This window comes from Podarcis bocagei (genome assembly GCF_964188305.1).
Source record: "Podarcis bocagei genome assembly, chromosome: 17".
In the NCBI taxonomy this organism is placed as follows: Eukaryota; Metazoa; Chordata; class Lepidosauria; order Squamata; family Lacertidae; genus Podarcis; species Podarcis bocagei.
Genome location: NC_138143.1, coordinates 11,158,484 through 11,186,462, shown reverse-complemented (window position 1 = coordinate 11,186,462; position 27,979 = coordinate 11,158,484). Strand labels below are relative to the sequence as shown.

The following is a 27,979-nucleotide window of genomic DNA, read 5'->3' as shown; positions in this document are numbered from 1 at the left end:
TGCCTTAGCTGTAGGCGAGTGCCTCTTCTGAAGCAGAAAAACATAGTCTCCAAAGTAGATTCCAGTCTTAGCCTACTCACAGCTCATTTAAGATCCCATATTCTCTTAATCCTAAAGCTGACCAGTGAGCATGCTGCAATCTTCCTGTGCAACAATCCAGGGGAAATAAATTGATTTGCTGATACCTGATTGAAACGCAAGCCATGCCCAGCACAATTGTCTCTACAGAGGCTGCAGGATGGGATTAGATGTGTCATCCTTAAGACAAGCCTACCTGCCTGATCGAGAACAGAATCTGTTCCAAACCAAAACACTTACAAAGCCACGGACTGGAAGAGGATGGGAAGGACACTTTAGCCGAACCCCAGAGCAAATCCTGCACAGGACGAGGCAGGAAAAGCCTTGGCCTTCATCCCAGTGTTTTGAAACGGCTTCCTCGCCCCTTACGACACAGAGGCTTTGTTAAAATCCATCCTGTAGCATCCCAAACCTTCCAGGTGCCAGCCAGATGTCAGGTGCTTGAGGGAAACAAAGCAGAACCTTTGCGCCAGTCTTTCGGAGGCAAATGTGGCACTTGAAAAAGTTGATGCGCAGGCAGAGTGGAAACCTCCAAGGTCCTCAAAAGCAACGTAAAGGACTTTGCCTTGACTCACTCCTGGCGTGACCTTTTGTAAGTCTTTTTTCTTCCAAAATATTTTTTTTTTTTTTTAAAAAAGAACAACACTAAAGCAAAACTGCATTCCCTCGCTGCAACTGTCTGGCAAACCTGCTAATCCCACAGGGAGCCTGGGAAAAGCCGGTACACACAGGCCAGCAATAAATCAGCCGGGACTATTGCAGCGCCAGTTCAAGACTGGGGGAGATATTGGTTAAAACTCTAGTCCCCTCTCCCACCCCCGGACCCCCAAGTGTCTGTCGCTCAGACACCAAGGACTGTCTCAACGGCTCTCCGTGGAACCGGCACATAAGGGTGCAGCCCACAGGAGGCAAGGATATCGGCTGCCCCCTCCCGTCCTAGTCACTGCCGGAAGACAGGAGGCGTTGTCAGTCTCAGAGGTCCACCTGCAGGTCCGTGCCCAGCAATGATCAGTCAAGGCAATCCTTCTCGCTCTCTGTCACAGCGCTCAGTTCACCACCAGGACGTTCTCCTGCAGTGGGGTTCTTGTAGGAGGGTTCAAGGAGGGAGAAAAAGAGGGTCCTTGAGAAATAATCTTACAGTGGAGAATAGATCGCAAACACCACAGAGAGAACGTGAATTGCAGAACAATATGGGGGCCAACACAAAATGGGCGCTGACTGGTGAAGTGCAGACAAACAACTACTGGAAATATGAAATGCAGAAATTTGTGCCTCAGTGCCCCCTCCTCAAAGATGTGTCCTGGGCTCCAAGCGCTGGGTTCTCTGCTCCCAATGAGTCCTTTAATACCTGTTCTGGAGGCACAGCCCAGACCCCCTGCACAGAAGAGGGATTTGGGAAGGGGCAAGGTGGGGTCATGGGACATGGGTGGCGCTGTGGTCTAAACCACTGAGCCTAGGGCTTGCCGATCGGAAGGTTGGCGGTTCGAATCCCCACTACGGAGTGAGCTCCCGTTGCTCGGTCCCGGCTCCTGACAACCTAGCAGTTCAAAAGCACACCAGTGCAAGCAGATAAATAGGTACCGCTCCAGTGGGAAGGTAAACGGCATTTCCGTGCACTGCTCTGGTTTCGCCAGAAGTGGCTTAGTCATGCTGGCCACATGACCCGGAAAAACTCTCTGCGGACAAACGTTGGCTCCCTCAGCCAGTAAAGCGAGATGAGCGCTGCAACCCCAGAGTCGTTCGTGACTGGACTTAACCATCAGGGGTCCTTTACTTTTTTAAGGTGGGGTCTGTACTTGGAGTACAAACGGGGCCTGGCCACCCAAAGAAGACTTTGGATTTGATATCCTGCTTTATCACTACCCAAAGGAGTCTCAAAGTGGCTAACATTCTCCTTTCCCTTCCTCCCCCACAACAAACACTCTGTGAGGTGAGTGGGGCTGAGAGACTTCAACGAAGTGTGACTGGCCCAAGGTCACCCAGCAGCTGCATGTGGAGGAGTGGAGACGTGAACCCGGTTCACCAGATTACGAGTCTACCGCTCATAACCACTACACCACACTGGCTCTCTCAAATGGCTGGAGCCCAAGAACAGACATTCATAATAGCGGGAAAGTCGCTCGAGACCCATCCCCTGCAGACTCACCTCTCACAGCAGCAGAAGACCGAACACGAGGAACCACTATCCCGGCGGAACTTGCCCGATTTGGGGCTGTCTTTGCACTCGGCTATGTAAGCGTGGAGCTGGGTGATGGTCGCTTCCCCCTCAGACTGATGCTGCAAGAGCAAGAGACGAGAGACAGGGTTTGCATAGCACTATCTAGGGGTCAGAGCAGTTCTGGGACTGCAGGAAGGAGAGGACTCCTATCAGATGCAAAAATTCAGATGGTGTCTCTGGACTGGCACTAGGCCTCAGGGCTGGAGTCAGATGCAGCTCAGCAGAAGAAGCAGAGCCAGCTGTTAGTGAAGTTACCTTCTTTATTCAAGGCAACGAACACACACTCAGCAATGCTCTCAATAGGTCTCGCCAGGGTGGCTAAAAATCAATTATTTTTAAAAAATAAAATTAAAAAATGGATTTTAAAAAATTTATATCAGATTTTTAAAATTGGATTTTTAAAATAAAATGCTTTTGGAGGAAAATATCTTTCTAAAGATAGTTTTCTATTTAAGTTAAATTACGTATAGTCCAAAGGCTATTCAACAGGAAATAAGGATTTAAGATTTTCATGTGTGCTAAAACTCAGGCTAAGTTTCTTTTTTTAAAAAAAGTCATTTGACCACATCAGTTAACAAACTGGACGCACCAGAATGCATTGCTTTGTCAAGGTCTCTGAGAGAAGCTGCTAACCTTGATGGTCTCGTAGGAGCCAGTGATGAGAGCAATGAAGAGGCTGAGCACCATGTAGATAAACAGGCTGATGAAAGTATACAGGTAGAGCTGGCTGAAAAGCCACACCAAGTAGCTGTTCTGCTGCATCGCAGCAAAGGTCACAAACATGTCGTCCCCGTTGATGAGCGAGAAAAGGCATTCTGACACCATCGAGAGGGTGCGGAACTGAAACCAAAACAGCAGACAAGAGCTGAGGACAAGCGGGGCCCCAAATCTGGAGACAATAGGTGAGTGGGAGAAACAGCCATTTATGACGACAACGATGATGGTTTTCGGGTTTATAGGTAAAGGTAAAGGGACCCCTGACCATTAGGTCCAGTCGTGGCCAACTCTGGGGTTGCGGCGCTCATCTCGCTTTAGTGGCCGAGGGAGCCGGCGTACAGCTTCCGGGTCATGTGGCCAGCATGACTAAGCCGCTTCTGGCGAACCAGAGCAGCACACGGAAACACCGTTTACCTTCCCGCCAGAGTGGTACCTATTTATCTACTTGCACTCTGATGTGCTTTCGAACTGATAGGTTGGCAGGAGCAGGGACTGAGCAACGGGAGCTCACCCCGTCATGGGGACTGGAACCGCCGACCTTCTGATTGGCAAGTCCTAGGCTCTGTGGTTTAACCCACAGCGCCACCCGCGTCCCTTATGGTATAAACCCTTCAGGTTTATACATTTCAATAATTTTACAGCTCTGCTGGCTTCAGAGCCGGATGAGGGATAGAAGGGGCTCCGTGGAAGGGCTCCCTTCCGTCCCTCCTCCTGTTTCACTCTGAAGCCAGCAGAGCAAGAGCCGCTGCACAGCTATCAAGAGATCTCTTCAGCGAGATATGCACAGCGTCTCTTGCTCCTGCTGGCTTCCCACCTTGCTGTAAAGCAAGCAAAGCACCTGCCCGGTGTTTCCTCCTCCTCCTCTTGCGTCACCGCTCTTTACAGCGAGGCGGGAGGAGGGATGAGAAAGCAAAGTGAGAGCTGCGCAAAGCGGGAGAGAAGACATGTAAGCGGCTCTCGCTTTGCTTGCTTTAAAGCAAGAAAAGCGAGAGCCGCTTACATGCTTTGCGCAGAATTTTTTTTTCTTGCTTTCCTCCTCTAAAAACTAGGCGCGTCTGATGGTCAGGTGCATCTTATGGAACGAAAAATACAGTAATTCGGTATTTGAATGGTTGGTATTAGCTATTGTACAGTGGTACCTCGGGTTACATACGCTTCAGGTTACAGACTCCGCTAACCCAGAAATATTACCTCGGCTTAAGAACTTTGCTTCAGGATGAGAACAGAAATCGTGCTCTGGTGGCGTAGCAGCAGCAGGAGGCCCCATTAGCTAAAGTGGTGCTTCAGGTTAAGAACAGTTTCAGGTTAAAAACAGACCTCCGGAACGAATTAAGTACTTAACCTGAGGTTCCACTGTATTATAATTTGGTATTCTTATGATGAGGCTATTATTGGATTGTAATTGAAAATAATAATAATAATAATAATAATAATAATAATAATAATAATAATAATAATAATAGGTACAAGCACTTGGCTCTGTTGTAGCGTTAACTCTTCCAAGATTTAGGCAACCATCCCTTTCCCCAAGGAAGACTCATATTAACAGTGACAATGATCTGAAAAGTTCATTGCTTTGTTTGCACTGAAGCTGGTGGCTCCATGAGAGCTCTGTCCCTCCTGCTCCCCTTCCACATACCTTGACATGGTAGGGTCCCAGCACAATCCAACCACAGAAGCAGTAGCCCAAGTAGATGACGGCCACACAGCAGCAGAAACGGATGACGTTGGGGAGGGCAACCCGCATGGTGACAATGAGGATCTAGGGAGACAGCAAGCGAGAAAACTTGAGTGGGAAAATGCCGCCCTCAATTCGGATCAGGGAGACCCGGTTACAAGTCTCAGGTTGGATCTTGTCTTGGTGAAATTAGTAGTGACCCAGATAAGGAACACTGAAGCTGCAAGAGCACCGGGCAACAGGCAGGAGATGCAAATACAACATTTGTTTTGGGGTACAGAATCCATCACCCAGGAAATCTCAGGTTTCTCATACGTGGTGGACATGTAAGGTAGTAAAAGAATTCTGGGAGATGATATATAATGAACTGGAAAAAAAATGTTCAAAACAACCTTATCTTAAAAACTTGAAGCTTTTCTTTTAGGAATTTTAGGTGCCGAACTCCCAACAGATCAGAAAAGCCTATTTATGTATGTGACCACTGCTGCTCGGATGTTATTAGCTCAGAGACAGAAATAAGATTGAGGCCCTATCAGAAAAGAATGGCAGATTAAGTTGATGGACTATGCCGAATTAGCAAAAATGACCGGAAGAATCAGAAACCAGGAAGACCAAAATTTTAATAAGGAATGGGGGAAATATATAATTTACCTTAAAAACCATTATAAACAATTATTAGTAGGATTGGAATAACACTTGTAGTTTAATGTTGAATTTTGGGTATAATGGAGATTTAAAAGATTTGGATTAATAGAGGATTAATGCAGGAGGAAAAGGTTAATATAAGGACCCAAAAGGGGAGGAAGAAAGTTCAGGAGTCTTCGGAATTCTGTTTCTATGTTGGTTGTTTGAGAATTGCTTGTAAATTTCAAAATCTGAAAAATTAAATAATTTTTAAAAACAAAAACAAGGGCAGCTTTGTTTGTCAACATTTAGCAGATGAAACTCTTCCTGATAAGGAGATGCCAGGAAGCACCATATGCTAAAATTTTGCATTTCATGCAGTTATTAAACTGATGGAAAAAAATATGGATCCCTAATGTGGATTTGCAAGGAAATTTCCACTGGGTGGAGAGAAACTCAGAACACCTGAATCTCAAAACCACATAATTTATTTATTTTAAAAAAAAGGAAGAGAGAGAAAGCAAAGGGACTCAGCTTACATTGTACTTCTGGAAGAAGCTGAGATAACGCATGACGCCGACCCAAACCAGGAGTGTAGAGGTGCCCAGGAGAATTCCACATACGTCATAGTTGGCAAAGTTCTGCAAATAAACAACACATCGTGCAGGGTTGTTCTTTAGGTGTGGTGAGAGCAGGGTCTCTTTTGCTCAGACTGTAGCCCAAGATCTGAGATCTTCTTCCCTGGTCTCTAGCCCTCAGGCTGCCTGATGTCAAGGCTTCAGGAAAAACTACTCCTCCCTCGGTGGGATGTCAAGAAGCAGAAAAACAAAGAGAGTTCCTACCAAGTATAATAATCATCATAATCATAATTTATACCCCACCCATCTGGCTGGGTTTCCCCAGTGACTATGGGCGGCTTCCAACTGAATATTAAAAACAGTACAGCATCAGACATTAAAAACTTCCCTAAACAGGGCCGCCTTCAGTTGGCTTTTAGAAGTAAAATAGTTGTTTATCTCTTTGACATCTGATGGGAGGGCGTTCCACAGGGCGGGTGCCACTACCGAGAAGGCCCTCTGCCTGGTTCCCTGTAACCTCACTTCTTGCAGTGAGGGAACTGCCAGAAGGCCCGTGGCGCTGGACCTCAGTGTCCGGGCTGAACGATGGGGGTGGAGACGCTCCTTCAGGTATACTGGACCAAGGCCGTTTAGGGCTTTAAAGTTCAGCACCAACACTTCGAATTGTGCTCAGAAACGTACTGGTAGTTTATTCAATACAGTTATACCTCACGTTGCGCTAGGTTCATGTTGCGTCTTTTCGGCTTGTGAACGCTGCAAACCCGGAAGTGCATACTTCCGGGTTGTGCCGAGCACACATGAGCAGAAGCACTCTATCGTACTCCACGCTGGCACCACTCCAGTTGCAGACTTTTCGGGGTGTGAACGGCACCCCAGAATGGATCATGTCCGCAACTAGAGGTACCCCTGTATTCACAGAGAGACGAAGGAAGCGGTCTCTCTTAGATAATGGCGTTGCTCCGAGTAAAGACCCACCCCCTCAGTCCCTCCTATTCTACGCCACCCTTGCGCCGGCTAATCTGTGCTTTCTGCCTCTGAGGTTTCTGTTCTGCTACTCTCATGGCACACCTGGTTCTGGAAGAGGGGGGATCAGGAATGCTTTCAAGAGACACTGAGTTTGTTAGCTGTCTCTCCCCCGGTGTTTCTTCTTCCTGCTGCTCCCCCACTATTTCCCAGCTTTCCCCCTCTGCAGCCTCTGAACCATGCCCTTCTGCAAACCACTGTTCTAAATCTATACTGCCCTCCTCTTCTCCCCCCCCCTTCCTCCTCAGTCCAGCCCCTGACACCTGGACTGTTTCTTACCTTGGACTCAATCCCAATCTTCATGATGGTTCCGGACACAGTAAGGATGTCGCTCACCACCAGCAGGATGTACCAGCCATTCACAAATTCCAGGCGGTCAGACAGGCAGATGTCTTGATTGTAGCGGCGCTGGAAAAAATGGCTGAACTCCTGTGCAAGGAAAAGGAACTGCTGGTGAGCTTCCCACCTCCTGAAAAACACAAGGCCTCTTGTTCCCTCCTGTCAAAGTCCCCGCCGCCGCCCTCAATTGCTCTTCTTTACTGCTTCCCTTGCTCCAGAAGGGGGAGATAAGGACTTCTACCGCTAAGCTTGGAAGACCCCAACCACGATGCACAGGTCTAGACAGCAACACAGTTCTTACGAGGCAAGCGCTAGCTATTCCGCAATGGAGGGGGGAAACTAAGGCTGGGCAATATCTAGTTTCCAACATCGCAATAACAGCTAAACATTGCGATATACTGATACAGTGGTACCTCGGGTTAAGTACTTAATTAGTTCTGGAGGTCCGTACTTAACCTGAAACTGTTCTTAACCTGAAGCTAATGGGGCCTCCTGCTGCTGCCGCGCCGCCGGAGCACGATTTCTGTTTTCATCCTGAAGCAAAGTTCTTAACCTGAAGCACTATTTCTGGGTTAGCAGAGTCTGTAACCTGAAGCGCATGTAACCTGAAGCGTATGTAACCCAAGGTACCACTGTATATCACAATGTCTGAAATAAGGATGGAGCCACGTAGAGGCATTGACTGGCTTCACAGTTTTTCCCCAACACTGTGATTTTTGCATAGCATGCGCCTGCACACACACACACACCAGGATTCACAATATATTGCCAGGTCAAAAACTATGAAACCGATACAAGATACGGACTTCAAATTGGATTTGGATGATATATTGCTATATCACCCAGCCTGAGAAAAAACCTGGCCGAGATACAGTGGTGCCTCACAAGACAAAATTAATCCGTTCCGCGAGTCTCTTCGTCTTGCGGTTTTTTCGTCTTGCGAAGCACGGCTATTAGCAGCTTAGCGGCTATTAACGGCTTAGCGGCTTTAAGAAAAAGGAAACAAACTCGCAAGACGTTTCGTCTTGCGAAGCAAGCCCATAGGGAAATTTTGTCTTGCGGAACGACTCAAAAATTGGAAAACTCTTTCGTCTTGCGCGTTTTTCGTCTTGCGAGGCACCGCTGTAGTCCCCACTGCTAGAAGAATATGGCACTGGAGTCTCTGCAAAATAAAAGCTGCTGGATCACACAAACACAGAATTTTTAATTTTAAAAGCAATTTTTGATTGCTACATTAAGCATTGCCTTAAGCAGCTGATGAAGTTTTCACCAATGTCCTTTGCTAACATCCCTGGGCAAACGTCTCATCCCCATTCTGCCCCATCCTAACAACATTTTTCATGTTCTTCTTTTAAAAGTTGTTTTGGCACATTATTCCCCACCCCACCCTGCTACAACCACCACATCTCCCTGCAATTTTATGTTTCTGTGTGTGTGTTCTGGAGGGGTGGTAGTCACCTGGTGCCTTCCAAACCCTCCCCCTCCCTATTTCTGCACTCCACACAACTATTGCTGTGGCAGGTCCTCGTGCCAAGGCCCGGCCAGACCTTGAGTTGCACAGGCTCCAAGTTTACGAATGCAAACATACTTTGGAATATTTGTCTTCTTGGCCCACCAATGCTACAATCACTTTTGGCTACTGGTCTTTACTGGAGCGGATTAGCGCAACAAAGCTTCTGCCTGTAGACAGCAGCACCCTGAAATTTGTGTGTGGCTGGCTCAGTGACAAGAGCACAGACTTTTCACCCAGAAAGTCCTGGGTGGTACGTCTGTAAATAAGGATGACCCAGCAATGCTCACATGCTGCAGGAGAAGCCCCCTGATGATGGAGCGGCCACACAAGATGAAAGATAGTACGCAGATGAGGAGCACCACCACGTCAAAGAACATCCGGAAGCTGTTGTCTCCTGCAAGAAAGGAGGAAGGCAGTGGTGGGTTTCTAGACAATGCGGGGAGCTAGAGAAAAAGGAAATGGTCACACTCCCCACCCGCAGAATTTTCAGTCCAAATAGGCTTGGTTAGAGAGCCCAGAGGTTGTTGGGGGACGGACGTTTGCGCAGGCAGCAAAAATGATGCTATGAGGCACATGGAAGAAGTCCTAGGGTTTCTGGAGAGAAAAGTAGGCCAGCTGGAGCAGGGACAGAGAGCATTGTGGGAAAAGGGGGCAAATATTTGCCAAAAGCAAATATGGGAGAGGAAGAGAGAATAGCCTGAGCTGTAGGGACTTAGGACTGATCGAGCCTACCGTATTTTTCGCTCTATAACAAGCACCCGACCATAACACGCACATAGTTTTTAGAGGAGGAAAATCCGTAGGCATGCCACCCGTAGGCATTCCCTCCATAACACGCACAGACATTTCCCTTTACTTTCTAGGAGGAAAAAAGTGAGTGTTATGGTGCAAAAAATACGGTAATTGGGATAAAAAAACACGCAGAACAAGACCTTGGGATCACTGAGAATATAAGCCATTTGGCTGCAACCATTGTAAAAAGTGCCAATTCAATGCTAGAAATCATTAAAAATGGAACTGAAAGTACCGTATTTTTTGCTCTATAAGACACACTTTTCCCCTCCTAAAAAGTAAGGGGAAATGTGTGTGTGTGTGTTATGGAGCGAATGCAGGCTGCGCAGCTATCGCTGAAGCCAGAACAGCAAGGGGGATTGCTCCGCAGCAATCCCCCTTGCTGTTCTGGCTTCAGGGATTGCCACGCAAAACCTCTTCAGCAACATTTGATTCAGAATATTTTTTTCCTTGTTTTCCTCCTCTAAAGGCTAGGTGCGTCTTATGGGGCGAAAAATGCGGTGAGACAAGCAGGTGTCACAATGCCATTATACTAATCTGTAGCATGTCTGGAATATAAAGTATAGTCTGGTCATCCCAGTCCTTCAAAGAAAAGTTTATGTGCTTGAGAAGGTCCAAAAAAAGGACAAATAAACCTTAGTGATGCAAACATCCTTCCCTATGAAGTAAATCTTAAAGAGGTTGAGGCTTTTGAATTTAGAAATTGAAAATCACCAGCTAATGAGACAGATATGACAAGGAGTTTAAACATTATCAGCGTTGCGGAGTCAGTTTGCGAAACTGGATACTAAAGAAATATGTTCCTTTCTGCAGCATAAGCTTATGAAATGATCATCTCAGGCTTTGGCAAGTCAGCTAAGAAGGAATTGAGAGGTTACCATAATCAAAGATGCAATTCAATGGGTTCATGAACGGGATAAGTCAGCAACGTGGAGGCTGAGAAAGAGTTCCATGTAACACTCAAATCTCTCTTTCCGAAGTCCGTATTTTGGCAGGATGAGGCTACCCTTATGGACACATTCAGATTTACAGCCAAATATCCTTTAAGTCAATTAGGATACTGATTCTCATTAGCCAGGAACTAAAGACCAAACCCTTAAAAAAAATCAGTCTGCAAACGGTCCCTGAGCAGTGCTTTAAGCGCTGCTCTTATACAGGTGAGGAGCTGCTTTCGAAAAGGTTTATGCTTGTACTGTGTTGCTCCCCCTGAAACCCCCTAATACCTTTGCCAGAGACACTGGGGTCTTTGCATTCCTGGATATCCACTTTGTTGTCCAAGTGAATCTTCACTCGGCCACTGTGTGCTTTATTGTCAAATGTGATCTGAGGGTGGAGGAGGAGTAGAAGAAGAAAAGAATGACAATGTACATCCTGGGGGAAATTCCACCGGGCAGCACAGCAGAAGAAGCCCCAGAGCAGCACCTCCGGCCCTCTCAGTCCAGCGTGTGAATGAGGGCTCCTCAAACACAGGCGGAAAGGAGGCAAAAGCAACAGCTCCTCAAGCATCCTTACTCACTGTGATGGAAAAGGTGTAGCAGTCCGGGATTTCGTTGTTGATGATGGTTTGGATGTTGATGGCTTTCAGCTTAAAGCGGATGGTGACATTGATGAGCCTGGCAGAGACAAGACACAGAGGGTCAGCTCTGTCACAATCTACCACCAAACGTCACAGTTCCCCACTGAATGACTGCAAACAGAATGGAGAGCCTCTCTTGTCGGAAAAACTGAAGGGAGCTGAGCCTTATATGCTCAGAAAAAAGGAGGCAAAAACTGCACATTTTGAAAACCAGGTGTCAGGCTTCAGGGACTTGGCTTCCTCCCTCACTTTTGGCCATGGATAAGAAGAACAAAGCGAAAGGCGTCTCTTACCAGTTACAAATTTTAATGATCACAGCGAGAGAAGAAAGAATCCGTCCCTTGGAATGAAGGTGCTCCCAATTCTTCCCTAGCCACCCCCCGTCACTCCCACATCTCGCAGCCATTGTGCTTTCTGTGCTGCCACCTTATCTGCTCTCCTGAACTTGACCTTGGGCTGAGCGGATGGACGCTTTCCAGAGAAAGTGTGTCTCTCTCTCCCAGTTCTTCTCCTCCTAGCTGGACTACTGCAATGCGCTCTACATGGGGCTACCTTTGAAGGTGACCCGGAAACTACAATTAATCCAGAATGCGGCAACTAGACTGGTGACTGGGGGTGGCCGCCGTGACCACATAACACCGGTCTTGAAAGACCTACATTGGCTCCCAGTACGTTTCCGAGCACAATTCAAAGTGTTGCTGTTGACCTTTAAAGCCCTAAACGGCCTCGGCCCAGTATACCTGAAGGAGCATCTCCACCCCCATTGTTCTGCCCGGAAACTGAGGTCCAGCGCCGAGGGCCTTCTGGCAGTTCCCTCATTGCGAGAAGCAAAGCTACAGGGAACCAGGCAGAGGGCCTTCTCGGTAGTGGCACCCGCCCTGTGGAACACCCTCCCGTCAGATGTCAAAGAGATAAACAACTACCTGACATTCAGAAGACATCTGAAGGCAGCCCTGTTCAGGGAAGTTTTTAATGTGTGATATTTTAGTGTATTTTTGGTCTTTGTTGGAAGCCGCCCAGAGTGGCTGGGGAAACCCAGCCAGATGGGCGGGGTACAAATAAATTATTATTATTATTATTATAGCTGTTCCCCACCCAGTACTTCCCAGCTTCTGCCTTCTGAACTATGTCCCTCTGCAAACCGCTGTTCCAAATCTATACTACCTCCCTGCTCCTGGGAAGATTCAGGATCCTAATCAGGAGCAGGGGGAGGCTACCACCATTCCTCTTCAGTGCAGCCCTCCTCAGCACAGTCCCTGACATCATGTTGGGTACAAAAATCAACAGCTGCAACATGTCAATTGATAAATGTAAGATTAGTAGGCAGAAACCTTCAGATCTGCAAAGCTGTCCCCCCCCCCCCAAATGTAATGGGAGGCAGGAAGCCTCAATGACTTAAAAATAAAGTTGCAAGGGAAAACATGAAATCCCCCCTGCGAATTCCTCCAGTTGGAGTGGTGTCTTACCCTTCTGGCTATTGCAAACACCAAGAAAGTGTGTCTACATACTTGTAAAACTTGAGAGTAAAGTTCCTGTAGCTGCGGTCTGGCTCCAGGAGGGCTCCAGACGTCTCCTCAGAGTCCTGGGCAGAAGGTATATTTTGTGGGGGATCAACGCCAATGCACTCTACACAGAAAAGAGGAACAGATTCATATGTGTAGGGGCAGCATTGGGGAGAAAGGAAAAAACGCCAGCAGTTTTGTGGTATCTTCTCAAACTAAAGTTACACCTGCTACTCATTTTTTATTGGTAAGAGGTAAAATGCAGAGAATAGCATTCCATAAACATAGCTCCTGCACAAACAAGGCAGCTTCCCTCAATCTGGGTCACAGATCAACACAACTCAAGTAACTTAGAAACCACAGGAAGCCATGACGGACTGAATAAGGAAAAAAATAAAATAAAAGCTTCTTGACAGATTTAGCCCCCAAAGCATCAAGGATTCTGTTCCAGGACTGCCCTCCTCCACTTAAAAGCTAAAGGTAAAGGACCTCTGGATGGTTACGTCCAGTCAAAGATGACTATGGGGTTGTGGCGCTCATCTCGCTTTCAGGCTGAGGGAGCCGGCGTTTGCCCACAGACAGCTTGTCCAGTTTGTCCATGTGGCCAGCATGACTAAACCGCTTCTGGCACAATGGGACACCGTGACGGAAACCAGAGCGTATGAAATCGCTGTTTACCTTCCTGCTGCAGTGGTACCTATTTATCTACTTGCACTGGTGTGCTTTCAAACTGCTAGGTTGGCAGGAGCTGAGACAGAGTAACAGAAGCTCACCCCGTCACGTGGATTTGCACCACCAACCTTCTATTCGGCAAGCCCAAGAGGCTCAGTGGTTCAGACCCAGTGCCACCCATGTCCCCCGCAGAGCATAGAGGATGCTGGAGGCCCTAGGAAAGGCACTTGCTCACCTGTGATGACTTTGGGGTCGATGTTGAAGGTGTCATTGGCCGGGTCAATCCTTCCTTTCCGGTAGTAATGCTGGCAAAGCATGAGCGCTGACTGGTTTGTGCTCCCCGCATGCACGTAGGCATAGCGTCCGACTGTCTCGTTGGCAACGGCCAGGTACTATGGGGGGAAGTTGAAATGGTCATCCCGGTCAAGTCCAGCTGCCTTCCCCTTCCCCACCAGCTGTCCCACCGCTTCTCACCTTATCCACCGCATAGACCATGTGCTCATAGACATCTGCCTGTGTATAAACTGCATAGGTCTCCTCTGCCCCATCCACATAGTTCTTCAGGAAGAGGTGCTTGAAGGTCATTGTGTTCTCCTCTTTGAAGGTGACCACCATCTGATTGCTGAGCCCAAAGAGGACGAGCTGTGCGGAGGGAAGGCAGAGAGCAGGGACCAAGCAGAGGAGCAGTTAAGAATCTATGACACACTTAGCAATAGATATAGGACATAATATAGATTTTAATTTTCCAGATATAATATAGATTTTAATTTTCCAGATTTTTTAATGTTTCAGTTTAATATTTCGTAAACAAGGGGCTATATGCCCTTTTCAAGGGGGTTTCAGCAGCGTAAGTCTGTTTGTGTTGCAGTTTATCTGGGTCTGAGGTAACTTCTGTTTCTGCTTGTCTTACTTTCATATTGTTAAACTTTGGCTGTATCTGCACTACACATTAAAAGCTCTGGGATAACATTTTTGAATAATGGGGCTGGGGCTCCCTCAGGGTGAACCCCCATCCTCCAGCTCTCATTCCCCACCCCAGAGTGTGGGGGGCATCATTCAAAGCCACCATAGCCTCATACTCCTTCCAGTATTGGAGGCAGCCTAGCTTACCTCAGAGGGTTATTGCCAGGATAATTTGCACAGGGAAAGCACACCATGTATACCACTTTGACTTCCTTGGAGGAAAGGTGGGGTGTTCAAGTGAAAATAAGGCACCAAGGAAAACCCCATGAGAGTACAAATGTGTTTTTTGAAAGCTGCCTAGAGGTGGTAGAGAGAGGTGTAGCCCACACCCTAAAATGAAAAGGCAAGAACTTTCAAACCACTGGAACAGATAATACACAATGACTAAATGAGGAAAAGCTAGTCAGCCAACACCTTGGGCAGGGAGGTGAGTTTTCATGAGGTGTTGGAAACTGGATCACAGTCAGGACCCACTTTATTCCCTTTGATTCCCACAGCGATGCGAGGCTGGGGTGCGAAACTGTAAGGGAAGCCCAGATCCAGCTGCCCTGGCCCTCCTGCTGAGGGGTAAATCAAGGGGCAGGGCAGGTGCTTGGAAGCTGGATGAAGATACCAAGTGTTGACATGGGCCTGAGATGGAGAGAGAGAGAGAGCCCCCAGTCCATTGGGCAAGGCCTTGGCCAAGATCTGACTTCACAATGGGCTGCAGAATGTTTTGTTTCCCAGGAAACCAGGTGTGTTGTTTGAAAGGATTCTGAGATCAGTTAAAAGCTCATTCAACTGTCTCCTTCAGATCAGCTGACATGGCAGGCGTCTGTCTGCTTCGGGGAACTGTCTTTTTTTGGATCAGTTGGCATCAGAAACATGTGTCTCCTTCGGACAACTATCTTTGGCTCAGTTGAAAGCCCAGAGAATGGTCTTCTGCCTCCCCTCCTGCTACAGAAGGTAAGGTAAAAGGCGAAGAGGGGAGACATTCTGAAGCTGTGTTCTCTCCCCCCCACCCCATGGGCAGTTTTTAAAGATGTTCCTTGCTTATTTGACCTTCATAAATCCCATGCTCCCAGGGAGTGTTCTGGTTAATTTTCTGAGTTTTTCATTTGTCTCCAAATGTCAGAAGAATTACCACCTCCCCCCCCAAAAAATCAGTAAAATCCCCCACCCCCAATTTCACCACCCACAAATAGGAATTTCTAGGAGCTCATTTTTCACTCAGCCCTAAAATACACACTCCACCTCTGCAGGGCTCACACCTGCACCCTTAAGTTCTCCCTCCATCGGGTGCATTTCCAGCATCTTGAATTGGTTTCTCAACTCCCAACTCCTATCAGCCCTAGACAGCGGATCCTGGGTGTCAGGTGTCATGGAGTGGGGGGAGGAGGGCAGTTGGAATCTAGCAGCAACATCTGGAGGGTTTGGACACATAAAACAAGGTGATTTAGCATCATAACATTGGGTAGCTAGTCAGGAGTTTGGCCTGACCGATTGTGAATGGCCAGAACTAGCCACTCACTGTCTAGTGTGGAAAGTGGAGCAAAGGACCTTTTTAGGAGAGCAGACCCTGGGATCAGTTCTGCACTCAAAATGAAAAATTGTGTCACTGTGTGCAAAGAGAAGTAACTAGCTGTGACCTTTGTCTGTTTTAAAAATAGTGGTGACTTGACACATAGGTAAGAAAGGCTTTCTGACTGAGAAATGCCAAAATTGCCTCAAAATGTGTGGCTGGTGGACACAATCTGCAAGGAGGAGAAGGAGTCCCTCACCTGCATCTGGAGAGCTTACTCTCATTTGCTTGGCACCTAAAGGTGTACAATGAAGGCACCAGGTGAGCCTCACTTGAGAAAATAAAACCCCTTTTATAAAACTTCCTCCTGTTCTTGGTGCCCGCTTGTAGACCCAGAAACATGGCACCTCTTCCCTCAGCCCTTTTCTTGGAAATGCAGGCAGGGCACTGCAAGAAAGAGGGAAAGAGGCAATGTCTTCTGCTCCGAATGTCTCTCACTGTTTATGTGTGTTGGGGGCAGGCGGGGGGCAGAGACAGTTAAAAGCCAAAGGCCTGGTTATAGAAGAAACCTTATTGCCTGGTGCCTAAAAATATATGATGGTAGTCCCAGTATAACTGTGAAGCCTTTTCTATCTGTGGTAACTGACTAGAGCAGCTTACAGGTAGGTAGCCGTGTTGGTCTGCCATAGTCGAAACAAAATAAAAGGAGCAGTTAAGTCCAGTCAAAGGTGACTATGGGGTTGCAGCGCTCATCTCGCTTTCAGGATGAGGGAGCCGGCATTTGTCCACAGACAGCTTATCCAGTTTCTCCATGTGGCCAGCATGTCTAAACCACTTCTGACACAATGGGACACCGCGACGGAAACCAGAGCGCATGGAAACGCCATTTACCTTTCCGCTGCAGTGGTATCTATTTATCTACTTGCACTGGCATGCTTTCGAACTGCTAGGTTGGCAAGAGCTGGGACTGAACAACGGGAGCTCATCCCATCGCGGGGATTCGAACTGCCGACATTCCGATCGGCAAGCCCAAGAGGCTCGGTAGACCACAGCACCACCTGCATCTCACATACCTGAATGGTGACTATTAGGATCTTGATCAGCTGGAGCACCAGTTTGAATGGCTTGCGGCCTTTGGCACGAAACTTGTCACAGGGGCTCATGAAGAAATACTTCAGACGCCTGCGGAGCTCCTCTTCTTCTGGTTGAATGGAAGCAAAGCCCAAGTTTGGCCTTGTGTCCCCATCCTGGGACCCATAGCTATTCGCTGGGGTCAGCAGCTTCTGAGTCTCTGCATAGAGGGATAAAAGCATGCAGGTTTCTACAGTCCCGATTTCATGCCATAAGGAAGGGGACTGAAATCCTTTCTGTTCACATCCGCGTGATCCAGAGATTCCTGTGGTTTAGCCAGATTAGGCTACTCAAGCGCTGCAACATACAGCGTTACAGCAATTAACCCCATCAAAGCATAGCCCAATTTTACGTCCCCTGATACCCAGGAATCTGACCAATCAACAGAAATAAACTTCACAGCTTTGCAGCGTTCACAGCAATGTCCTCTGCCCTTACCCATTCCGCAGTTTCCGAGTCAGCTGTTATCAGAAGAGTCTCTCACAAGACCGGCTTTGTGACTTCTTGCGATCCCCTTCGAGGCGTTCTGTTTGCCAGCAAGGACCTAAGAACAACACGAGAGCATGTCTTTGAAGACGCAGCCATGGCAAATTATGCCTACGCGCAACATCAGCCCCAGCAGCTCTAGGAAATGTGAGCAGGCGAGACAGGCTTTGCCACAAAACAGCTCGTTTTGCTGTTTGTGATGCTTTTGTGCAAAGCGAGCACAAAACAGCTGCTCCCAGCTCTTTTGAGGCAGGTAAGGAGGGAGGTGCACCTAGCACTCTGGCAGAACTGCAAAAAGGAGGAACCGTTCTCAGTGAGCCAACCCTGTGTTTCTGGTTACTAGTCCAAAGAGGAAATTCCTCACGGGATCTAAACTGCTGATTGGCACAGACACAAAGTTCAGCACACTGAACAAAAGAAACCACAGTGTTGTATGCTTCAGCGTGCGCACACACACACACCCTAAAATCCAAGACGTGCCCTCTGAGAGCCTCTGAAGGCAGGAGAGTTCCCTAAACCAAATATAAACATTGCATTTATATCCCACTGTTCATCCACCACCATTTTTTCCTCAATCAATCCTGTGAGGTTGGTTAGGATGAAATCGAGCAGCTAGCCCATGGGCAGGCAAACTGTTGCCCGAGGGCCGGATCTGGCCCAATCGCCTTCTAAGTCTGGCCCACATATGGTCCAGGAATCAGCATGTTTTTACATGAGTAGAAAGTGTGCTTTTATTTAAAATGCATCTCTGGGTTATTTGTGGGGCATAGGAATTCGTTCATTCCCCCCAAAAAAATAAATATATAGTCCAGCCCCCCACAAGGTCTGAGGGACAGTGAACTGGCCCCCTACTGAAAAAGTTTGGAAAAAAGTGTATTTGAAGAAGTGTGCATGCACACGAAAGCTCATACCAAGAACTAACTTAGTTGGTCTTTAAGGTGCTACTGGAAGGAATTTTTTTATTTTGCAAAAAAAGTTTGCTAACAAGGTCACCCAGTTAGCTTGATGGCTCAAGTGAGGATTTGAAGATAGCTCTCGCCCATGCTTTAGCTGACAGACAAATGACCACTGGAGTCTCCTCGAACTTTACCATTCTATGATTCTATTATCCTAGCTCATTTCGCTAACCGCTGCACCACACTTGCTCTCAGGAAACCCCACCTCTGTCTCCTCAAAAGGCTCGGCTGCTGATATTTTGTAGTCTTTCACTTCTTCATTTGCCCTTGAGACTTTTCATTCAGTCAAGCTCACGGGATTTAGGAGGAACACAACAAAATGCAATTTTAGCACACGCCCAACCAATCATGACAAAGGATAACCAACTCCTTGAAGAAGGAATTTTTCCACATTTCTGCATCGGCAGCCATGACGATACCCGTATTATTGTTTTGAAACTAAGAACGTAATTATCTGCTACAGTGGATGTCCACTGAAAGCAGTTTTACTGGGGCCTCATAAGGCAAGAACGGCAAATTGCATTTGAAAACTAATCATAGGCTACTGTCCTTGTGAACACTTTTAAGTTTAACAGGGCAAGCCAAGTTAAATATTTAGAGAATGCCTTATTGTTGTTAGCTGCTCTGAGCCCGGCTGGGAAGGGCGGGATATAAATAAATTTATTATTATTATTATTATTATTATTATTATTATTATTATTATTATGAATTTGTCAGCTAAGGAACGAGAAGCACTTTGGGACCTATTTCTGCCCCATTTTTCTATTTCTGCCTTCGGAGAAGCTCAACTCTTTTCCACCTAGACTTATCCATTAAAGATTAGCTGGGCAGTGCCAGGCTTACGCGGTGGAGACTAGGGAGCGCATATGAAGGGATGCAGGACTTGTAGCCCCATGGAACATGTTGTTTTTTTCAAAGCACCCCCTTACAACAGATGCACAGAGCAGAGGGAGAGAACTGGCAAGGCAAGCTCTCTCCAAGAGCAGTTTGTACGGCTGTTGAGCAACCTCAGGTTTCCACCAGACGCAATCGGAAAACCTGAAGGGTTGGGTAAGGACACTTGGAACTCCATCTAGGTCCAAACATTAAAAAGCGGCATGAGAAAGTCTGGGGGAAATGATTCACGGATGGTATTTAACTCCGAGTAGGCTTGCTAAGATGTATAAGACTGAATCATGTAAGTGCTGGAGATGCAAAGAGGTGGAGGGAACGTTCTTTCATATATGGTGGACTTGTAAGAAGATAAAAGAGTATTGGGAAATGATCCATAATGAATTGAAAAAAAATGTTTAAAAGTACTTTCCCAAAAAAAAAACCCTGAGTCCTTCCTGTTGGGGATAATTGAGACTGAAATTCCCAGGTGTCAAAAACGGTTATTTATGTATGCTACTACTGCAGCCCACGTTTTGTTAGCCCAAAAAAAGGAAAACGAGCGAGGTCCCAAGCAAAGAAGAATGGCAACTTAAATTGACAGAATATACACAACTTGCAGACTTAACATACAGAATAAGAGAACAAGAAGAACATGCATTTAGAGAAGATTGGAAAACGTTTATTGAATAGATGGGAAATAATTGTGTACAGCTGAAAATGCTGGAAGCATCAAGATAAATTCAACTGTGTAAAAAGTTTTGATGGATGCAATAATGGAATGCTGAATGGTATAGTTTTTGTAAAATAAGCAGGGATTTATGATATGTAAAATGAACCGTGGAAAGAGAAGAAGGGAAGTCACTGATATTTTAAGGATGCAAAATGAGTATTTTAAAACAGAAAATTTAATAAAAATTATAGAGAGAGAAGAAAAGAAAAGAGAAAAATTGGTAGGACACACTTTCGATTAGTAAAGGGGAAGAAGAAAATAATTTGGTCCCAGCAGATCCAGGGACCTCCTAGCTCACCATAGAAACTGTCCCTCTTTATTCAGCTATTTCATTCTTGACACTACTGATCCTGCTATTCTCGGTTTCTGCTCCCAGACTTTGGAACACCCTCCCCAGAGAAGTCAGACCAGCTCCCAGGCGAAGACAAGCTTTCTTGTTCCAACAGGCTTACGGGAGCCAACTGCTTTTAATGAAAGTGTCGGTGCCGTGCTGTTTTTATTGCAATTATCAGTACGTCTTTAATAGATCTTACACCCACATACATAGTTTTAAGAGCCGGTGTGATGTCGTGGTTGGAGTGTCGGACTAAGGCCTGGTAGACCAGGGTTCAAATCCTGGCTTGAGCCATGAAACTCACTAGGTGACCTTGGGGGCCAGTCACTGACCTACCTCAAAGGGTTGTTGTGTGGATTAAATGAGGAGGGGGAGAACTATGTACACAACCTTGGGCTCCTTGGGAGAAAAGGTGGGGCAGAAATGCAATCAATCAATCAATGGTTTGTTTTTAATTAAATGATTGGTGCTCCCCTCAACTATGTTTTTAGCTGTTCTTACTTTTATGCATAGAGTGCCTGGAGTCCCTATCAGTGAAAAAGGTGGAGTAATAATAATAATAATAATAGCCAGTCTGCAGTAGACGATCCTGCTCCCCGCTCTGATAGGATCTCATTCATTTGATTAGATCCTGTGTGCTATTGTTCTCTGAACTGTCCTGGGGCAAAAACACCTCCTCTCAATTGCTCTTCAATTGTGTGGCAACTTTTTGCCCGTGTTCTCCTTCCCTCCCCGTTGGCAGGTTCCGTATTCTTCCCTCCCCACAACCACCCCAGGCGAGGCTGCATCAAGGGGCGCTGGGGACAAACGATCGCAACTCCCTCCCTCCGTGCCGCAGCCCCGATCCAACCCGCCTCCCCAGCCCCCGATGCGGGCAGCTTTCCCCCAGCGAAAATAAAGGTCGTCGGGATCCCCCGGGCACGCGTCCCTCCTACACGTCTGGTTTCACCAATTCGGGTGACAGCCAGCCAGGCGCCCTTTGGCTTTCCGAGGATCGCCCGCACTCAATCCCGGATTCCCAACGCCGGACCCGCATAACTACACGCGCGCGTGCATGCACACGTTCAACATGAAAGCCTCGTTTTTTCGGGGTTGGGGGGACGACGGCAGGACTCCCTTACCTCCTTCGCGGCCGGCTCGGAAAGTAACAACAAGAGGATCCCAACATCCGGTCATGAGCCCAGAAGGGGCGGGCAGGGGCGGGGCGAGGTCGCGTCAGAACCCGGAGGAAGGGGGAGGGGAGGCGTGGGAGGCGGCGCTGGATTTCCGGGCTTAGAAGGTGGCAAAGAGGCGCGGGATTTAAATTAGAGATGCTCGCGCTTCAACTCGGAGCTGCACACGTTTCAATTCAGATATGCAAGCGTTTATGTGCACGCTCTTTACTCCAGATGTGCACGCGCGTTTCGATTCAGATATGCCCGTGTTTAAAGTCAGATGTGCACGCGTTTGAACTCGGATATGCACGCGTTTATATGCACACGCTTTAATTCAGATGTGCACGCGTTTCAGTTCAGTTATGCACGCGTTTATATGCACACGCTTTAATTCAGATGTGCACGCGTTTGAACTCGGATATGCATGCATTTATGTGCACGCGTTTCAATTCAGATTTGCACGCCTTTATATGCATGTGGTTTAAATCAGATATGCCAGTGTTTGAACTCAGATGTGCCCATGTTTTATGTCTGATACAGGGCCGGATTTAGGTTTGATGAGGCCCTAAGTTACTGAAAGTAATATGTCCAGCTGAGCTGTCCTTTGTCAACAACAAATTGTCGCTTTTTGTGTTGAATATACTCTATATGGTAATTTATGGACCTAATAGGTATCTAAAGCCTTTTGCACATAACAAAATATGTATTTTATCAAAGTAATTGTTGAACTGAAATACAATTAAGAAGAAGTATATTAATAGTGAAATACAATTAAGAAGAAGTATATACCAGTCCATGCAGAATGTAGGCACCCTATATATAGAAATGAGCAAACCAGTGATATTTTAGGGAGCTGGCTAGCAGGCTTACTTACATCGTAGAAGCCTACACAACAGAAAACACTGTTGCTGTATGTAGGTTTTTTTTTTTATCTTACATTTTGGAAATGTACATCCAGTTGTCTTTTTCCTTTAAATTTTCAGGGGGCCCCCAAGAGAGTGGGACCCTAAGCTATAGCTTGTTTAGCTGATACGTAAATCTGGCACTGGTCTGATATTCACGTGTTTCAATTCAGATAGGCCCATGTTTCAACTCTGATATTGTTGCAGGAACCCCCCCCCCATCAGTTTGTACAAACTCGAGACACACACACACACACACACACACACACACACACACACACACACAACATATGCTACGCTTCTGTTATAAATTCATAGAAAATCAACCATACATCAGATCTGCACCGTTCCACTTTTATTTTACTCCATGAAGGAAGGACTACAAGATGGGGGAGGTTTATACAGGACAGCCATAATCCCTTGAGCATACCAGCACATACACAGGAGCCCTGCCCAGTTGCTATGCCAACCCTGATGGTCCTAGACAGAAGACCATCAAGGTCACAAAGGACTTGCATATGGGAGTGGATTCAACATGGACTGGAACAAAGGACAATGATCAGATCTTCCCTCTGAGGGCAGGAAACTGCCAACTCCCTTTTGTCCTCTGGAAATGACTCATGGGGAGGGGGAGGGGAGGAACCAGCCAGGTGACAGGACACTCAGGTTACCACCACAACTCCTCCCTCAACCCCACCTTTTTGTGATGTCTCAATGATGTAGTTGTGATGTAGTTCTAGGGGTGTAGTTTGGGGGATTAGTAGCTAATAAAAGTTGGGGTCTTCTTTTGTTCTGTGCTTCCATTTTGTTTCACCTGGTGGCAGGTGGGAGTCTGTCGCGACAGTCTTCAATAAAGACCAAGCCTACTGGCTGCTGTTTTGCTCTGGTATTCCTAGTGTTCTTGTTTTTTTGTCCAAGGGAGCCCTCGGATTTCTCCGTTAACAATATGCACCGTTTTAATTCAGATTTGCACAGTTTAACTCTGATATATGCACATGCTTTTAACTCCAGGCAAAGGTGCAGCCTTTGGTTTTATTGCAACATGTTAATAATTTAAATGACTTGGTCATTTTGTGTTTTATCTTGCATTATCACAATTGCCACTTTATTATACCACTGTGGCAAAATAAGATTTAGAAGAAAAGTAATCCAAGAACCATATGATTGTATAGAGTTGGAAGGGACCCTGAGGGTCAACTCCTGGCAATGCAAAGAATCTCTTGCCTGTTACGGAAATTAGCGGGGGGGGGGCACATTTTTAAAGTTGTTAAATGTTACAAATATTATGCATAAATGTATCCTTTTGACTTGACAGCTCAGGGAAGTTACCTAACTTTAACAATCATATAAAATCAACTCCTTTGCCAGTTTCCTCCATTTCAACACTACTTTGCCCTTGGAAAAATGACTTTTCCCTGCCACCTCCCCAAGCCTGAGGAAATGTATACACACCTCCTACCCCAGGAAGTGCCCAGAGGTGACAACTGCTGAGCTGATTCTTGGCCAAGGAAAGCCTAATCCCATCACCAGACTTGCCAAGGGTTCTATTGTACTTTGGGTGGTGGGATTTCAGAGGTGTTTGCCTATGCTAATCTTATACCTGGGTCTTGCCCTGCCATGTCTGCTTATGCTAATCTTGTACCAAGGACTAGTCTGGACATGTTTGCCAAGGTTAAACTAGTGGAACCCCTCTCTACCCCTCCCCTTTGGTGACATATCAGTGATGTAGCAATAATGTATCAATGATGCTGTACGAATTGTAATCTGGGATATGGTGGGAAAGTTTTAAAAGTCATTGTCACCCCATCCTCGGGGCTCAAAATTGCTCTTTGAACCTCTTGCGCAATAAACTTTGGTCTACAGCTATTTGCTCCGGTTGGTGGCTGGACTCCTTCCTTTATTCCGCAGGGACTCGCGGGCTCTGCCCAACGAGCTGGGTGACTGAGCAGCCTCACACCTAGATTTTTCCGTAACACAGTGGAACTCAGATGTGCCTGTGTTTTATGTCTGATACAGGGCCAGATTTAGGTTTGATGAGGCCCTAAGTTACTGAAGGTAATGGGGCCCTTTATATGTCCAGCTGTCCTTTGTCAACAACAAATTGTCACTGTTTTTTGTGTTGAATATATGATATATGGTAGTTTATGGACCTAATAGGTATCTAAAGCCATTTGCACATAACAAAATATGTATTTTATCAAAGTAATTGTTGAACTGAAATACAATTAAGAAGAAGTATATTAATAGTGAGGGGGACACGGGTGGCACTGTGGGTTAAACCACTGAGCCTAGGACTTGCCAATCAGAAGGTCGGTGGTTCGAATCCTCCCGACGGGGTGAGCTCCCGTTGCTCGGTCCCTGCTCCTGCCAACCTAGCAGTTAGAAAGAACGTCAAAGTGCAAGTAGATAAATAGGTACCGCTCCGGCGGGCAGGTAAGCGGCGTTTCCGTGCGCTGCTCTGGTTCACCAGAAGCAGCTTAGTCATGCTGGCCACATGACCTGGAAGCTGTACGCCAGCTCCCTCGACCAATAAAGCGAGATGAGCGTGCAACCCCAGAGTTGGTCACGACTGTACCTAATGGTCGGGGGTCCCTTTACCTTATATTAATAGTGAAATACAATTAAGAAGAAGTATATACACCAGTCCATGCAGAATGTAGGCATCCTATATATAGAAATGAGCAAACCAGTGATATTTTAGGGAGCAAGCTAGCAGGCGGGCCCATTACTTACAGCAAAATAACATTTAGAAGAACAGTAATCCTAGAACCATAGGATTGTAGGATTGTAGAGTTGGAAGGGACCCTGAGGGTCAACTCCTGGCAATGCAAGGAATCTCTTGCCCAATGTAGGGATTGAACCCACGACCCTGAAGTTAAGAGTCTCATGCTCTACCAACTGATAAAACGTTTGGTACCACATAAAAACACATTCGGGGTAACAACAAAGATTAAATGGCCCCTTCAACTCAGTTGAATACTGTACAGTACTTATTTGGAGACAAGACTTATTTGGAGGCAAGGCACACTGTACTCCCCAACAATGCACAACCGAGATAAAAGATTTGTAAAAAGAAGCAGCAAGATGGTGGATCTACAGTCGTTCACCTTCCGCTTTACCCTTTGCTCTCTGGGTGTGGAGAGCTGCCCTTTGCTAGGCTGATTGCTTGGATAGATGACAATGAGTCGATTTATATTTTCTCAAAGGGAGGCCTGGGGACACTCTGGTTAATAATCTACACACAGAGTGGGATCTGAGATAAGTGGGAGAAAAGGACCTGCTTTAGCTGGACCTAAATCAAATCCTCAACAAGCTACTTAATACCCTGGTATTGATTTCAGTATCCTTTCTCCAAGCATTGAAACTGTTGTTTTCTGATCCAAGGTTCAACCACAACGTGTGTAGAACCTATGGAATTTGCCCAGTGGTGCCAAATGTAGCAAACATTTCACTAAATGTGCTGCAGGGTGCTTATTTCTTGCAAAGGTGAAGGACCTGCAAATTTCCCAAGAAGGAGTTGTGCGGTACCATAGAGACCAAACTATTTTGTGGCATGGGTTTTCATAAGGCTAAGGCTAGCGCGCTTCTCAGATAGCTTGGAAAGAACTTCTAAAAGGTGACATTTCGGGGACTCACCAGGTGGGCACTTTTTAAAGGTTTTACAGCCTCCATTTCCATGCTTTTCTTTGCTGCCTGCTTTTTGCTGTGTTAAAACTCAGCTGCCATTCTCTCACCAAATAGTGCTTGGGTTGTACTGCGGTCCCCTCCATGTAGGTGTTTTTCAAATGTTTTTGTACTTCTGCAAAACTTGGGCATCGCACTCCACCCCCCGCCAGCCAGGAGACACCTCCATCTTCTGTGTGGACTGTGGCTACTTAAGGATTGGCACTCACTTCTTCAGAAGAGAGAAATATTTTCTCTTTCATGCAAAAACATTTCCAATTCTTAATAAATGTCAATGATTTTGAACTTGGATTTGAAGACTGAAAAAATAGTGGCTTATAGAAAATAGAATAGGTAAAGGTAAAGGGACCCCTGACCATTAGGTCCAGTCGTGGCCGACTCTGGGGTTTCATTTCACTTCATTGGCCGAGGGAGCCGGCATACAGCTTCCAGGTCATGTGGCCAGCATGACTGAGCCGCTTCCCGCTCCAGTGGGAAGGTAAACGGCATTTCCGTGCACTGCTCTGGTAGTTGGATGTTAATAAGTGAATACTGTATTTAGGTGACAGAGAACCAGAAGTATTTCCATTTTCTTTTCTCTCTCTTTTTCTTTTCTCTTCTTTTTGCTCCTGTTCCTTTTTAGGTTAGATTTAAAAACATTTCTTTTATTCTGGTGTATGAGAAAAATTGTAATGGGCATGAATGTTATATATCTTTTTATAAGTATCAATAAAAATATATATTTTACAGACAGAGAAGGAACATGCAAATTTTTCAAGAAGCAAAGCGACTATACTATTTTTTTTAGCACTCCCTCATCCAAAGGTTGCAGGCCCTGGTCTTCTCATAATCAGGACCAAGGGGAGCACTCAACCAACATGAAGTGTAAACAAGGGAGCCTCTTCCAACCGAAGCCAAAGTTTGTTTGCAATGCCTGCCTTCAGATGTGCTCCTTTACAACTCAGGAAGTAGATTGTCTTATTGATACCAGACAGGCCCTATGGCCAGAGTTGTGCAGCAAACTGCTAGGGAGATGGCGGATCTTCTATGCATGCCATTATCTGTCAGGGATCTACAGCAAAATCAAAACTGCATTTTATGGTCAAGACACTTCATCTTTAATGTAGCACAAAACTATTGCTAGCGCATTCACGAAGACAATTGAGTCGTGCCTTCCATGTCGTTTGAGGCAGAGGGCTCTCTGGCCACCATAAATCGCTTTGCACATTACAGTGCAGGCTGAAACAGAGACTTCCAGTCTGGTGCATCTCCCTGATCACTGCCGGGTACGCACTGGCTCCACCTGTAGCCACAGTCCATTTTCTGCCCGTAGAATTAATGCTGGCAAACGACGCACGGCTTGGCTCTCATCCAGCCTCACCACAAACCTCAGCAGGGTCAAGGCCAGGGCCACCTTCAACTCCGACATAGCAAAGTTCTGCCCGATGCAGTTCCTGCAAACGGAAAAGAGGTCAGTGTCATGGAAGGCTCCCCAACATTCCTTCCCCCACCACACTGCCAAGAGGAAATACAGTGGTACCTCGGGTTACAGACGCTTCAGGTTACAGACTCCATTAACCCAGAAATAGTACCTCAGGTTAAGAACTTTGCTTCAGAATGAGAACAGAAATCGTGTGGTGACGGCGCAGTGGCAGCGGGAGGCCCCATTAGCTAAAGTGGTGCTTCAGGTTAAGAACAGTTTCAGGTTAAGAACAGACCTCCAGAACGAATTAAGTTCTTAACCCGAGGTACCACTGTACCAGTAATTTCCGGGGAAATCTGGACGTATGGCAGCCCTATCATCATGGCTAGTAGCCACTGACAGCAGTCTCCTTCATGGTTTGATGTTATGTGCCCATAGATGAACTGTTTACATTTTTACAGATCAGCACTGGAGAATTCTATCCAGTGATAACTCCCCCTTTCACACGGGGACCAAAATAAAATCAGATGTCTCTGACTGCGAGCTCTTTCTG

At 46.5% G+C, this 27,979-nt stretch overlaps 3 protein-coding genes and 1 long non-coding RNA gene across 9 annotated transcripts in view; 1 reads left to right on the top strand and 3 right to left on the bottom strand.

Moving 5' to 3' along the window:
* LOC308577075 overlaps positions 1-27,979 on the bottom strand; it is a 137,359-nt gene that overhangs the window by 4,327 nt on the left and 105,053 nt on the right. The gene's annotated exons all lie outside the window — the stretch shown is intronic.
* Positions 714-21,489, bottom strand: MCOLN1 (mucolipin TRP cation channel 1). Its single transcript, XM_081176565.1, has 15 exons — positions 21,406-21,489; positions 17,344-17,449; positions 16,848-17,065; positions 13,785-13,952; positions 13,546-13,702; positions 12,645-12,762; positions 11,077-11,173; positions 10,784-10,883; positions 9,056-9,162; positions 7,196-7,345; positions 5,855-5,956; positions 4,653-4,775; positions 2,930-3,136; positions 2,225-2,355; positions 714-1,161 (listed from the first exon to the last, which is right to left on the bottom strand). The coding sequence occupies exons 2-15, from the start codon at positions 17,345-17,347 to the stop codon at positions 1,125-1,127; spliced, it is 1,719 nt and encodes a 572-aa protein (XP_081032691.1). The 5' UTR covers positions 17,348-17,449; positions 21,406-21,489; the 3' UTR covers positions 714-1,124.
* RASAL3 (RAS protein activator like 3) overlaps positions 14,084-27,979 on the top strand; it is a 150,999-nt gene continuing 137,103 nt past the window's right edge. The window contains exons 1-2 of one of the 4 annotated variants that reach the window (XM_081176211.1): positions 15,437-15,909; positions 15,941-16,095. The gene's annotated coding sequence lies outside the window, so the exon portion shown is untranslated. Of the gene's footprint in view, positions 15,224-15,436; positions 15,910-15,940; positions 16,096-27,979 lie in introns of those variants that run through there. The other 3 variants (XM_081176212.1, XM_081176210.1, XM_081176209.1) reach the window with 3 other exon arrangements.
* Positions 27,164-27,979, bottom strand: part of CYP4F22 (cytochrome P450 family 4 subfamily F member 22) — a 39,121-nt gene continuing 38,305 nt past the window's right edge. For all 3 annotated transcript variants that reach the window (XM_081176576.1, XM_081176577.1, XM_081176578.1), the window contains exon 13: positions 27,164-27,457. In XM_081176576.1, the coding sequence (XP_081032702.1) occupies positions 27,280-27,457 (178 nt within the window). In that variant the 3' untranslated portion in view covers positions 27,164-27,279. The remainder of the gene's footprint in view (positions 27,458-27,979) is intronic.

What these genes read in the sequence shown, in the direction of transcription:
- MCOLN1 (XM_081176565.1), bottom strand. An exon ending in CGACCCCAAAGTCATCACAG is followed by an intron (nt 12,763 to 13,545) that starts GTGAGCAAGTGC and finishes TTTTCTGTGTAG; the next exon opens with AGTGCATTGGCGTTGATCCC. An exon ending in TTTACTCTCAAGTTTTACAA is followed by an intron (nt 11,174 to 12,644) that starts GTATGTAGACAC and finishes TGTCTCTGCCAG; the next exon opens with GCTCATCAATGTCACCATCC.